The 14,334-nt window shown below is 49.5% G+C and overlaps 1 protein-coding gene across 16 annotated transcripts in view; it reads left to right on the top strand.

Annotated features, from left to right (window-relative positions):
* DYSF (dysferlin) overlaps positions 1–13,949 on the top strand; it is a 231,031-nt gene extending 217,082 nt beyond the window's left edge. For 15 of the 16 annotated variants that reach the window (XM_004029397.5, XM_004029399.5, XM_004029398.5 and 12 more), the window contains 5 exons: positions 1,845–1,944; positions 6,234–6,412; positions 8,183–8,292; positions 9,711–9,858; positions 13,640–13,949. In XM_004029397.5, coding sequence (XP_004029446.5) covers positions 1,845–1,944; positions 6,234–6,412; positions 8,183–8,292; positions 9,711–9,858; positions 13,640–13,678 — 576 coding nt within the window. In that variant the 3' untranslated portion in view covers positions 13,679–13,949. The remainder of the gene's footprint in view (positions 1–1,844; positions 1,945–6,233; positions 6,413–8,182; positions 8,293–9,710; positions 9,859–13,639) is intronic. The other variant, XM_055378076.2, reaches the window with a different exon arrangement.
* Positions 13,950–14,334: the final 385 nt, after the last annotated feature.

Below are 14,334 nucleotides of genomic sequence, written 5' to 3'. Positions count from 1 at the left end.
GCCTGCCACGGAGCCAGCCCTCTGCTGTGGGGTTCAGGGCTTCTGGCAGGCAGGCCCTCCAGGGACCCCATTAACCAGACGAGACTGTCATAAAGTACAAGGTCTCCTTTCATCCGGCGGCTTTGAACCACCACTGGTTGCCCCGGCCCGGCTCCCCACCTGGAGCCCAGCACACCCACTGGGGCCTGCCTGCGCGTCAGGCACCCACCCTGCAAATAAACAGCTAGTAAAAGCGCCCAGGCCAGGAGCATAATGAGCGCCTGGGACCTGGGGGGGGGTTCATTCCCCAGGCTGGAGCCCCAGCCCAGCTGCTCCCACCAGGGGCCGTTTGAACCTCTGGCTCATTACCGAGCCCATAAACCAAGCTGGCCAGAGGAATGGAGGCTGCTGGCGGGCCATGCAGGCGGGCCTGCGGAGCTGGCCATAAAAGCTCGCCAGAGGAGGGAGGCACCTGCAGAAGGGCTGGGGCCCGGAAAAGGGGGGAGGCACTAGACAGAGGGCTGGAGGTGAGGGGCCAGCTGGAGACCTGAGCCCCTTCCCCAACCCAGGCAGCAGTCCAGGCCGTGGCTGGGTGCTTTGCACGGGGACTAGTCCTCACGGGGCAGGGGTCATGGTCTTCGGTTTGGGAGCTCACTGGGATTTCCGTGGCCAACCTCTGAGGCTGGGGTGGCCACACAGCAGGCCCTGGCTGGACAGCAAGGGTGGGTTTACCAGGCATTTGGTGGAGCTTTTACCCTGCAGAGTTGGGTCCAGGCCCCTGCTCTGACCCAGCACTCAGGACTTGGCACCCACCATCTGCAGGGTGGTCACACTGTTTCCTGTCCTTGCCACTCACCCAGGGGAGAGTTATAGTGAGAAAACAGAGAACAAGACTGCGCTGGAAAGCCCTAGTGACAGTGCTGTGGGTTGAGTGTGGCTGGACTGAGGGGTGCTCCCCGGCCTCCGCATGTGCAGTCCCACACCGCTCAGTTGTTCCATGAAGCCTCAGTGGGAGGAAGCCCAAGATGACCTTGTTCCAGGCGAGCTGGTCTGAGGGAGGTGGGGTGGGGAGAGAAGGGCCCCTCCTCTCCTTTCAGCAGGAGGCGGAACTTCCCAGCACTTCAGGCTTTGGCTTTGCCCCGGGTCAAGCTCTTGGAGTGAAGTTGGGTGGGGTGGAGAGGGAGGAGCTGGGGTCTAGATTCCAGTGCCAGCTCCTTACAGCAGCGTGCTGGGAGATCCTTCTATGACAGCCAGGGTAGGGTGGGGTCCCTCAGGGTCTCAGTTACCCCACCCTGACCCTGAGATGCCAGGTACAGAGCAAGGTTTAAGGTAGAGAGCAGGACTCTGGAACCCAGCTGCCAGGGTTTGAGTCCAGCTTGCCACTTCCTAGCTATGTGGTCTTGGACAAATTACTTGCTTTGGTCTCCTCCACTGTAAAGATAGTATCTCCTTTATAGGTGGTTGGAAGGATAAATGAGTTCATAGCAGTAGAGGGCCAACGCATAGGAAGCACAATAGTAATGTTATTATTATTAGTGGTCAGACCTCAGGCACATTCCTTTAACTTCTCCAAGCCTCACCTTCATCATCTGTAAAATGGGAGTGATAACCTTGACTTACAGAGTTGGGAGGATTAATGGAGCCATCTTATGTGAACTGAGCCTGCACGGTGCCCTTTTGGGCCCTTGAACACTGCCTTCTGGGATCTGCCCTTCCCAATCTTCCCACAGGACCTGGCTCTGGCAGGTCCCTTGGGGACATCCTACTCCTCTGCCTCCTCCAGGCAGCCTTCCAGGCTGGAAGGGAACACTGCCTCTCTCTAACCTTGCTTCCTTGCATACTTCTCTGTTCCTCTTCTGGGTCAGGATGCCTTCTGGAGGCTGGACAAGACTGAGAGCAAAATCCCAGCACGAGTGGTGTTCCAGATCTGGGACAATGACAAGTTCTCCTTTGATGATTTTCTGGGTAAGCACTATTGCTAGAATCCCATTCTGCACACGGGGGCTGCCCCAGAACCCACACTGTGTGTTTATGCCACTGTTGGACCCTTGGGGAAGCCTAGCAGGAGGAGTGGTCCCACTTTCTGCTTTCAGGGAGCTCAGGGTCATGTGTCCCCAGTGTTAAGTGAGGTGTATGACACACAGCAGTGTCAGAGTGATTGGTGGCCACTGAGGGTGGGCCTGTCAGTAGAGGTGGCACTGAACACTGGGCCATGTTGGATGATGGGACTCAGATATGTAAGTATGCGAGGGACGCAAGTGTGTGCTGCCTGTCGCCAGCTGTCTGGCCTCACATTTGACACAGACTGAGCCCTGTGAGTGAGGGTCTCAAGTCAGTCTTCATCCTTGTGCCTGTGTGACCGACTGGGTGAACAAACCCAGGCTCCATCCGCATTACCCCTAGATAGGGTTCTAGTGGGAAGGGCTGTGATGAAATCTGGGACTGGGGAGCAGGGAGGCTGGGTTGAATGGAAGGTGGTGATGGTGGCCTTGTAGGGTTAGGATATGGGGACAAGGAGGAAGACGTTGTATGGGGCCTGCACGCTCATCTGTGAGAGCAGTGAGTTCAAGATAGCCCTGTCATGGCTATAAAGGTTAACTCTGGAAAATGTGGTCTATCCATACAATGGGATAGTATTCAGCCATGAAAGCAATGAAATACTGATACATACTACACTGTAGGTGAACCTGAAAACATGCCAGGTGAAAGAAGCCAGACACAAAAGGTCAAATATTATATGGCTTCATGTATATGAAATGTCCATAATAGGCAAATCCATAGAGACGGAAAATAGGTTAGTGGTTGCTAGGGATTGGGGGAAGGGGGGGATGGGGAGTGACTGTGATGGGTAAGAGGTTTCTTTTTGCGGTGATGGAAAGGTTCTGGAATTAGATGGTGGTGAAGGTTGCACAACTCTGTGAATATACTCAAAGCCACTGATTTGTACACTTAAAGTGGTTAAAGTGGTGCATTTATGTGAGGTGGATTTTACCTTGATTAAAAAATAAAGCGAGCTTGTGAAAACAGCAGCCCAGGAAGTCAGGATCCCTGGTTTCTAGATCCATTCTGCCACTTGGGAGCAGGGTGGCCTGGAGCCCTCTTGGGGTAGCCCTTGATTGGAGAAGGTGAGTCGTTCTTAGCTGAGCCCTGGGGCCCCTGCAGGGGATATTCTGAGGCACGGCTTCCGGCAGTGGGGAGAAGGCTGCCTGTTCACTTGACTGTTCCCCCCCCCCCCCTCCAACTGCGAACCTGGCCTGGCCAAATGCACAGAGAACTTTGTTATAAAAGCATCAGGTGCAAAAAGGGTGGCACCAAGTTTGACTTCTATTATTTTACTTATTATTTTGTACGTAATTCCTGTAGAGGAATTAGAAAATGCAGGTAAGCAATGCCTCCTCCCCACCTTAATCTCACCACCCAATTTCCACTAACATTTTGGCATGTATTATTGTATTATATATTATTTGAGACTTAAACAAACATAAGTATTTTATATATGTATTTATATATACACATGTACATGCATACATATATAATATATACATATATTCATATGTATATGAATGGATTTCTATTACACAGACTGTTTTATATCCTGATTTTTGAAAAACTTAATATTCCAAGAACATCCTTTCTGGTCAGTAGGTATCGATCTGCATTTATATCTCCATCATCATACTTAATGCCTGCCTATGTTTTGTCATAGACATGGGCCCTGTTTTGATTAATCCTCTCCTGGTGGGTATTCAGGTCATCTCCAGGTTTCCCAATATGAGTAACACCCTCGGCATATGCGCATCCTTCGATCCTTTGTGCATATCTTTCCTTAACTCTGAGAAGTAGATATGTCTTTGTACATTTTAATGGCTTTTGAAACATTTTGTTCAGTTGCCCTCTAGAAAGGTTTTACTTGTTTATACTCCCACCTGTGCCCTGTTTGTACAGGGTGCCATTTTCCCTAAACTTTTGCTACCACTGTATATTAAAAAAAAATTGCCAATAAGATATTTCCTTTTTATTTGCATTTTTTTATTGCATTTACGGTAGAACTTTAAAATATATTTATTGTCTGTATTGTGGAATTTTCTTCATGGTTTTGCAATGTTCATCTTTTATTATTGATTTTCAGAGCCTTTTATGTATTAAGAATACATTGCAAATAATTTCTCCCAATTTTTCTTATGCTTTAAAATTTTTATGGAGACTTTTTTTCTTACAGACTTTATGAATTTATGGCATCAATCTTTCCTTTATGAAGTGAGGCTTTAGAAAATTAGTTTTTAAAAGAAAAACAAAAAAAAAAACCCTGTATTTTTTACTGACTGAGTAAATCATGTTCAAAGTAAAGTTAAACAGACTCATCCTTTGTTTTAAAAAATAAAACCATTAACGAATACTAGCTTTTATATCCATGAATTTTTTCTTTTCCACCTTCATAATTTGTTTTCTAATGACATAACTTGTGTCTTTTGAATATTTATTACTTTTTAATTTTAAAGGTAATGGTTAAGCACCTATAAGCTCACCATCCAGATAGCCTGTGTTTCCTTACAGGCTTTTACGTAGATCATGCTGAGATAATGTGTGTGTATGTGTGTGTGTGTGTGGTTTAATATTCTGACATTTGCTTAATATATTGGCACCATATTTCAAATAGAAAATAAACATTCATTCATCTGCACTGGAGGGATGGAGAAATATATGGGTGGGTGGAGCATAGATGAATGCTGATATACAGTTGAATAAGTGGACAGACAGGTGGAATAATAACCTGATTAATGGATAGATATCGTGCTTAACAAATGGTAGCTATAGAGGAATGTGGATAGTTAGGTCAAAGCAGACGCACAGATGGAAGGACGGATTGATAAATGGATGAGTGGAAAGAAAGAAAACTAGAAAAAGAGTTATATTTAATGTTCGGTTATAGTAACTATGCATTCTACACTGAAAAAAATTGAAACACCTTTGCATGGTGTTTGAGAATTTCTTTAATTTGGCTTCAGAAAATAATTTTTCTGTTGATCTCTCTTAATCCCTTTGGCAACCTATGCTCCAATCCCATTGACTTTATCAGATTATGATTAGATTAGGTGAAACCTAATCATAATATGAAGTTAAAAGATGGGAACAACTCAAGTGTCCATCAACAGATGAATGAATGAACAAAGTGTGGTACAGGTTAAATATAACTTATCTGAAATGCTTGGAACAGAAGTGTTTCAGATTTCTGATGCTTTTTGGATTTTGGAATAATTGCATATACTTAATAAGATATCTTTGGGATAGGACCCAAATCTAAATACAAAATTTTTTTCATATATACTTTGTAAGCATAGCCTGAAGGGAATTTTATAGAATATTTAAGATCATTTTATGCATGAAACAAAGTTTAAGTACATATGTGTGGAGTTTTCCACTTGTAGCCTTATGCTGGCAATCAGAACCTTTCAGACTTTGGAGCATTTCAAATTTCAGATTTTCAGATTATGGATGTTCAACCCGTATATGCCTAGAATGGAATCTTACTCAACCATAAAAAAAATACAGATTAAAAAAACACTACTGATATATACAACAAGGATGAACCCTGAAAACATTATGGAAATCAAAATAAGCCAGACACAAAAGAACAAATATTGTATGATTCCACTTATATGAAATATCTAGAATAGACAAATTCATAGAGACAGAAAGTAGACTAGAGGTTACTGGGGCGAAGGGGAGGGAGGAATGGGGAGTTATTGCTTAATGGGTGCAGAGTTTTTGTTTGGGGGATGAAAAAGTTTTGGAAATAGTAGTGATGGTTGTACAGCATTGTGGCTGTAATTAAAGGCACTGAATTGTACACTTAACATGGTTAAAATAACAAATTTCATGTTATATGTATTTTACCATGATAAAAACAATTTTAAAAAAATTGATGTATGGCTGTTTATAGACGGTGTATGAATGGATTTGTACATAGACGAGTAATTGAAGAGGTGGGTGGCTTTGTTAAGGGTGAGTAAATAGGAGTGGATGAACATGCGTATGAATGCATGAGTAGATGAATGGGAAGCTGTATAGATGGAATGGGAGACAATGGGTAGGGAGGTGGAGAGTTCGTGAGATTTTACCTGTGGCTCGGCCATGGATAGAAGCTGGTGACAGAGGAGGTGACTGAGTTTTTCCTGAACCTGCCCTGCCTAAGGGTGGCTACAGGCTGGCAGTGATCGAGAAACCCTTGGCCAAAAACCACCTCTCTGTTGCAGGCTCCCTGCAGCTCGATCTCAACTGCATGCCCAAGCCAGCCAAGACAGCCGAGAAGTGCTCCTTGGACCAGCTGGATGATACTTTCCACCCAGAATGGTTTGTGTCCCTTTTTGAGCAGAAAACAGTGAAGGGCTGGTGGCCCTGTGTAGCAGAAGAGGGTGAGAAGAAAATACTGGCGGTAAGTCTACTTCCTCCAGCCCCAGTGGAGGGCATGGGGGCAGCTTCTTCCATAGAAATTGTCAGAAAATACGTCATCAGAAAATACATGCTTACTGTTCCTCCTCCTTTCTCCCCCTCTCCTGCCCCCATCCCCCTCTCTCTCTATTTTCCAAGGCATTCTCCCTCTTTCCTCCCAATTCCCAGCCGCCTTCTCCTTTGTGGCTCACATCCCAGGGGAAGCCTATTTAAACCAAAAGATTACTCTGTTTAGACTCTACTCATTGGCTTTAATAGTGACCTGTGTCCTGGGTTCCCTCTGATCTGGACTTCCTGGGTGAATGGGCGGGGGTCATGCCTCTCCCATTTGAGCAGGACCCTCCAAGGGACCATCCTTATTCTGCTCTCTGAGAGGTCTGCTTAGAGGGGTGACTGGAGGGCCCGAGAGAACCGTCCTTCCCCTGAGTCCACAGCAGCCATGGAGAGGAAGTTAATCCCTGAAAGTTTACTTAGAAATTTCAGGCAGCCAGCCAACCCTGAAAGTGGTCCTTGAAATTGAATATACTTGTTATATAAAGAGTGGTAACAATAAGAAATACTAGTACCCCAAAGGAAAAATGAGAAAACGACATGCATAGATAATTCACAAAATAATTACCAATGTCTGCAAAGCATTTTTAAAAAGGTTTAGTCTCTCTAGTAATTAAATAAAGGGATACAGTAGTCCCCCCCTTATCTGGAGGAGATATGTTCCAAGACCCCCAGGGGATGTCTGAAACTGCAGATAGTACTAAACCCGTATTATGTACTGTGTTTATTCCCATCTATACATATCTATGAGAAAGTTTAATTTCTAAATGAGGCACAGTAAGAGATTAACAACAATAACTAATAATAAAATAGAACAATTATAACAATATATTGTTATAAAAGTTAGGTGAATGTGGTCTTTCTCTCTGTGTGTCAAAATATCTTACTATACTGGCCCACGGGTAGCTGAAACCCTAGAAATCAAACCCAAAGATAAGGGAGGACTACTGTATTTTTAAATGTGTTTTTTTTGTCTGTTAAATTACATATATTTTTAAAACAGGAATGCTCATTGCTGCTGAGCATGCAGAGAGAAGACAGGCCCCCCTTTTACTTCTGCTGGGAGCGCTAATGGTTTTACTGTGTGGGGGAAGAAATTTGATAACATATAGTAACAGATTTAACAATATTTATGCCCTTGGACTCTGTCATCTGACTTCTAAAATCCTTCTAAATAAATAACCCAATAAATTTTGAAAGTCTAGGTTCTGGGATATTTGTTGCAGCATTATTTATCCTATCAAAGAGCTGGAAACAACCTAAATGAACCAAAATAAGTAGTTTACTAAATAATTATGGTCAACCATCCCATAGAATGTTTGGCAATCATTAAAAACCAAACTTTAAAGAATAGACAACTACATAGTGAAATATATTCTGAAGTGAAAAAAGCCATCTATGGAACTGTATACGCACAGTGTGACATTTCATACGCTTGCGGAGAAACTCAGCTATGATGCATGCAGATGTTAACAGTGCTTGTCTCCATGTAGTGGAAGTATGGGTGGCAGTCTCCCTTCTTTATACATTTCTGAAGTTTCCAAATGTTTTACAAAGAGCAAGTGCTGCTTTTATGTTCAGAAACCCTACATCTTTTTTTTTAAATAATGAAGTGGCCCTTATGTTTTTTCTGGCCTGGTTACTCTCCAGGCCACTGAGCAGAGCCTTTGTGCCCCTAACCAGGTGCTCTCTGTCCCCTCAGGGCAAGCTGGAAATGACCTTGGAGATTGTAGCAGAGAGTGAGCATGAGGAGCGGCCTGCTGGCCAGGGCCGGGATGAGCCCAACATGAACCCTAAGCTTGAGGACCCAAGGTCAGTGCCCAGCCCCTGAGCCCCAATGCCCACAGGTCTGGGGGTATAGGCCACAGTCCAGGAGGCATCCCATTGCATGGCCATGTAGAAGTCACAAAGCCCACGTGGCTCAGAGAGGGGCGCGACTCATCCAAGGCCACACAGTAAGTTAGGGGGAAGGTGATGGGCATCTGTCCAGAGAACACTGGGCTCAGCGAATTCAAGACGCAGGTGCTATTGGGTACCTGTTGGTTGTGTGCCAAGCATGCTATCCTATGCATGTGTACATTGTGCTATGGAACCTTCCCTGCAGGGTAGTTGTTATTATCCCCATTTTACAGATGAGGAACAATCTCAGCAAAGTTAAATAAGGGCATTCCAGCTAGCACAGTGGTGAAGCAGAAATGCTCTCACCTGGTCTGATTGGCTCCAGAGCCCGATCAAGGTCTTGACCCTACCAAGCTGCCTTCGGTGGCTCTCCTATGGTGCCAGTGTGACTTTCAAATGGTTTTTCAGCCTTCATTTTCCCATCTGTGAAATGGGGAGCCCAATCCCTGTCTTCCCTACATCACAGAACTCTTAGGGAGATAGGCCAAGCCAATGGATGTAGATGCTGTGAAGGCAGTTACAGGAGCAGAGTCACTGAAAGATGGCTGTGGGGGCTCAGGAATGTGTTTGCTGGATCCTGCCCCACCAGCCTACTTGGCTCAAGTTGGATTTAGCATAGATGGCTCAGTTAGTCACCATGCTGTGATTAGCACCGTGTGCCTGAGTGCCATGGGGCTGGCAGAGCAGTGAGAGGCACCCTTGCCTAAGGATGCTGGGATCTGCACAGGAAGAAAAGAGAGACCCGTGAGACACCAGTGTGCAATCTGATGTTGACGGGGCCATGATGGAGACCCAGAATCCTCCACGTATTTTGAGTTGTGGAGCTGGCCTAGGGAAAGGTTTTGAGATTCTTGGTTGTGAGAGAACCAGCTTCCTATGTTCTCTTCCCACCGTTGTTCCCTGAGCATGGACTAGCCATGTGCATCTGGGCAGGTGTTTTGGCTTATCTGGGGCTCGGTGGGCTGGAGAGCACTTTGAAGCACTTCCCAGCTCCTAAATCTGTAGTTTGTGATTAAGTCCTGGGTCAGGAATGGGCGAGGGCACCAAGGAAGGTGTCCTGGAGAGGATGGCAGAGAACTGGGCCACTGAGGATGCTTACGGCTTGGCAGCACCCAGAAGAGGAGGGCAGCACAGGTGGGGATGACACTGTAGCAAGGGCTTGGGGGAGAGGGAATGCAAGGTGCAAAGGGCTAGTTTAGGGACAGGGCCTGGGCAGGCGCTGGGGGTGGACTGTGGAGGGCCAGGCCGTTGGACCTGCTGTTGAGAGAAGAGTTTGGAGAAAGCAGCCCTAGTAAAGGATGCCCAGTTGACCTCCAGGATCTCGCTTCCAGGCGCCCCGACACCTCCTTCCTGTGGTTTACCTCCCCATACAAGACCATGAAGTTCATCCTGTGGCGGCGTTTCCGGTGGGCCATCATCCTCTTCATCATCCTCTTCGTCCTGCTGCTGTTCCTGGCCATCTTCATCTACGCCTTCCCGGTGAGCAGGCCTGACGACACTGTGGTGGGGGAACTCTGGGTCTAATGGGGGAGTTCATCACTGTCCTCAAAGAGCTCTCCCAGTCTAATGGAGAGAAGTAACCTCTGTCCTTGGAGAGCTCCTGGTCTGATGAGGATACAGAGCCCAGCTCTGGGGAGTCTCCAATCTGGTAGGTGTACAAAGTTCTACCCTTGGAGGCTCTTAGTCCAGTGAGAGAAACTGAGTTCTTGCCCTTCATGGTGAGACAAAGCTGTCCTCAGCAAGCCCCTAGAATTTGTAATCAAGGGGTTAGGAGAAGATGAGGCCCTTTGGGTTGCGGTGGGCAGGGGGACTTTCTGGAAGGGAGGTGTGGAACTGGGTCTGAAAGGAAGGTGAGATGTTGATGGCAGAGCAGAGAAGGTCCCTTTGTCTTGACAGCAGTTGCAAATCCAGAGGAAGGGAGGAGCTGGGGCTGGGAGAGCATCTCAGGGTTCACCTGAGGCACTCAATAGAGTGTGTCCTGCCTCCTACAGCAGGTGGGCATAGGGAAGCTGTCGGGGAGCGGGAGGCTGGCCCAGGAGCCCTTACTTGGCTCGGTGCCCATTTGGGTTTCCTTTCACTTGGTAAGAAGCCAATTGATGAGCTTGTGGGGCCATACCAGAGGTGGCTGTCATGCCGTTGCTCTGTGGAGCCCTGCTTGGGGGAGGAAGGTCCCTGCCTGTGCTTCCCCAGCCCGCACAGCTCATCAGAGAACCCGGATCACCAGGGAGCCTCCCCCAGTGTCTCTGATACTTTAGACCTTGGAGGGGTTGCAGCATTCTCAGGCTGACACCTGATTTCTAATGCTCTTTAAAATTTAAAAGAAATCTTTTTAATATGAAAACTCCAACCCTATATAAAAGTGGAGAGAATGGTATAATCCACCCCTTGAGGACCTTATGTTGGTGGCAAAGACGCAAACACCCAGAGAAGGAAAGGGCCTGGCCGTAGGCTGCACAGTACTCCATGCACACTCCCAATCCAGGGCTCACTGTGATTCCCACTTCAGGCCTCAGTCCTGGTCAGCACCAGGCCACTGGCCCAGAGCATTGATCCCATGGCAGACAGGCTGCTTGGGGAACTGCCCCCAGGTGAGCTCTTTGCTCTGTGAGTCCTCCAGGAGGAGGAAAGGGCAAGAGCCCCCCCTCCCCACTGTAGCTGGCTATGCCTGTGTCTGCAGAATGCATCTCAGAGAGGAAGAGAGTTATAACCACACACCTTTCCATGCAGTTCCTAACAGCTGAACTGAGAGGAGCTGGGGAAAGGATGTCTGGTTTGGATATCCAGACCAGCTACCATCTGGGCCATAGTGACTAAGGAGAGTCTAGAACCAGGGTGGTGAAGGGTCTGCCTACAGGCCAGGCCTGCTAAGCTGGCTGTGGTCACCTGAGGCGCAATAGAGAAGTGTTTCTGAGGTTCTGAGGTTTGTCCATCAGCAAAATCTGACTGTGGTCCAGGGTAGATCTAGGTTGCAGGGACTCGAGGTGTATACGATGTGGGAGGCCTCTTTAAGCCAAGGGAGACGAGATTACAAATATAAGCTGAGATACAGGACTATGGAAGAGTGTGTGCACGTGTGGTGTCCTGCAGCATGAGCTGTTGCTGTGATCTGAGATCCGGGGTCAGGCTCCAGGACTTCTGCCTGGTGTCTCCTGCCCAGGGGGCACCCTTCCCAGCCTGCCTCAAGCTCCTCCTCCCATTCGGAGCCCAGCTGGCCAGTGTTCAGTTAGCCACAGAGACTCTAAGCGCGTGTGTGCGTCTGGGAGGTAAGGGCGTGTTTTGGGGATGAGGGAGAAGAGGATGAGGCCTCATGCCACTGGGGAGTGCTCACTTCCCTGGGGAGACATTGAAACCAGAGAGTAAGGAAAAGTACTGTGGATGATCAAATGCTCTTTTGGGAGGCTCAGGCCGTGGGAGTTTAGGAAGAGAAGAGCTGCTGCAGACCCTTGCCCTCAGTGTGGTCGGAGGACTAGCAGCAGTAGCACCAGGGAACTCACTAGAAACTCAGAGTCCCCGGCCGGCCCCGGCCTGCTGAGGGGGAATCTGCATGTAGGCACATGATGGTCGGAGAAACCCTGTTGGATGTGACAGAGCTCTGTCGCTGGAGTCAGGATTACGGACTCTTCCTGTGACCTTGGCAAATCCCTCCTGCTCACATGAGGAAGGGGCTGCACTAGGTTAGCTCTGGCCTTCTGTGGCTGGGACTGTGCTTAGGGGAGCACTGTCATCTTCCCTGGCTGCTGTATATTAAGCCAAGCCTCCTTCTGAAAAGCCAAGGGGAGGGGAAAGGCAGGTCCAAAGTGGCATCGCCACCACCCATGACATGCCTAAGCCCAGCCCCTGCCAGCTGCACCCTGCACTGCTAGGCTACTGGGCAGCAGATCTAGGCCTCCAGGGGCCTGGGGAAGGAGGCCCTGCTGCCTGGCTGGGAGAGGAAGGAAAGACTTCCAGTCACTTCCAGCCTGTGGTCCTTCCTCATCGCTGTGGGCAGAAGCAGAGTGGTACTGTGAGGGGCCTGGTCAGAGCTCCTCCCTGTCTCCTGTCGCCCCAGCAGCAGGCCACTCTCCTTTGAGTTCTTCTGGAAGTTGTCCTCTTTAAAATATGGACCCTGCTTCCCCTCTCCCAGGGCTGGTGTGGGGGTCTAGGGATGAAGATCCTAGGTAAGGGGTCTAGGGATGAAGGGGGCGGCCTGGGCCTGAGGCTGCAGACTGGCTTTGCTCACAGGTCTTTGCTGCAAGCTGAGCACATCCTGCCTCCTTCCACCCAAGTCACTCATTCATTTGGCCAGTACCAGATGATGAGGGCCGGGCCCTGGTGACCCTCACCTGGCTTTCAGGCCATGGGACAGAGGCTGCCTGCCCCAAGCCAGGGCCTAGTGAAGAGGGGCCCAAGGACAGGGCAGCTTCCTCCAGCTGGCCTAATCCCCTACCCTCTTGGAAATTCCCTTGGGAGGGGTATGAGGGGGCAGCCTGTCTGATTCCTCTCAGCTTCCCCCTCAGAGCCAGCCGGGAGCAGGGCCAGCGTGGGGAGGCAGGAGGCGTTTGGCGGGGAAGGAGGGCCGGCTCTGTTTCCAGAGTTGGCTTTCCCCAGCCGGCGCTGGGGAACATACTGTCCCAATTAGGAGCCCTGTGTTGTGTTGTATGTGTTTTCATGGTTTTTGGGGGGAGAAGTGGGGAGGGGAGGATACTGTCAATCCTGCAGCAGGCAGGGCTCAATCAAGGGTGCCCTGTCTCTAGTGCTGAGCTGTGCCGTGGGTCATCCACGACAGCCCATCCCCAACTCTCTCTGCTTTCTGGACAGGGGTGTGATGACCCGTAAGCCCTGGGCTGCCATGTGGGGGAGGACCCTGGGCCCCGCCTTCAGCACCTGTCTGATGGAAGAGGCCAGGTCCAGGGTGCTCAGAGTCCTCTGGGCAGTCAGCTGGAACCTGGAAATGGGCCTGGCTTGATGGGGGAGAAGACAGAGCAATTTGGGCAGCTTTGGCCCCAGGTGGGAGGGTGCGGGTGGAGTTTCGGAGGGTATGGGTTTGTCTGATGGGCTGGAGCACTAGGCAGGGCCGAGTGTTGAGCCCCACATGGTATGGATGGCAAGTGGTGAGGGCGAGGCGTGGGCAGGTGGTTGAAGAGCCACGAGCGTCCTCTCCTAGCCTCTTGCCTGTTGGCAGCTTAGCCCCATCCTCTGAGCCCCAGGTCTGGGACAGCTGCTCTGGCTGTGCCTGCCCCAGTGGGATCACCATGGGTCCCTGTCTCCTCCCTCCCTCCAGAACTATGCTGCCATGAAGCTGGTGAAGCCCTTCAGCTGAGGACTCTCCTGCCCTGTAGAAGGGGGCGTGGGGTCCCCTCCAGCATGGGACTGGCCTGCCTCCTCCGCCCAGCTCGGCGAGCTCCTCCAGACCTCCCAGGCCTGATTGTCCTGCCAGGGTGGGCAGACAGACAGATGGACCGGCCCACACTCCCAGAGTTGCTAACATGGAGCTCTGAGATCACCCCACTTCCATCATTTCCTTCTCCCCCAACCCAACGCTTTTTTGGATCAGCTCGGATATATTTCAGTATAAAACAGTTTGAACCACACAGCAGTGTCAGTGTGTGTATCTCTACAGTACCTGAACAGGGTGTGACTGTGAAGGGGGATATGCCTGGGTGGGCGGGGAGGTTGGACGGGGTGTGGGTGCTGCTTCCAGCCCAGCCTTCTGGAGGGAGAGGCAGCTGAGAAGCAGTGGGTGGGGCCCGTGGAACTGCTTCTTCTTTTACAAGACTGGTTGGGGGTGGGGTGGGCTTGGGGCTTGGTGTCTGGTTTGCCTTAGCCCCGGCCTTCTCTGCCTCCTCTCCAATCCAGGACTTTCCCCTTTCCCCCTGCCTTCTCCTTACTCGGGCACCCCCCTGTCTCCCAGGCTGCCCTTTGCCTAGGAGGGCAGCTACCTGTATCCTCTGGTTTCTTTGACCATGCTAGGGAAGA

This window comes from Gorilla gorilla, chromosome 12, assembly GCF_029281585.2.
Source record: "Gorilla gorilla gorilla isolate KB3781 chromosome 12, NHGRI_mGorGor1-v2.1_pri, whole genome shotgun sequence".
Classification (NCBI taxonomy): domain Eukaryota; kingdom Metazoa; phylum Chordata; class Mammalia; order Primates; family Hominidae; genus Gorilla; species Gorilla gorilla.
Note: the sequence above shows the minus strand (reverse complement) of the source record. Positions and strands in the feature narration are given on the sequence as shown.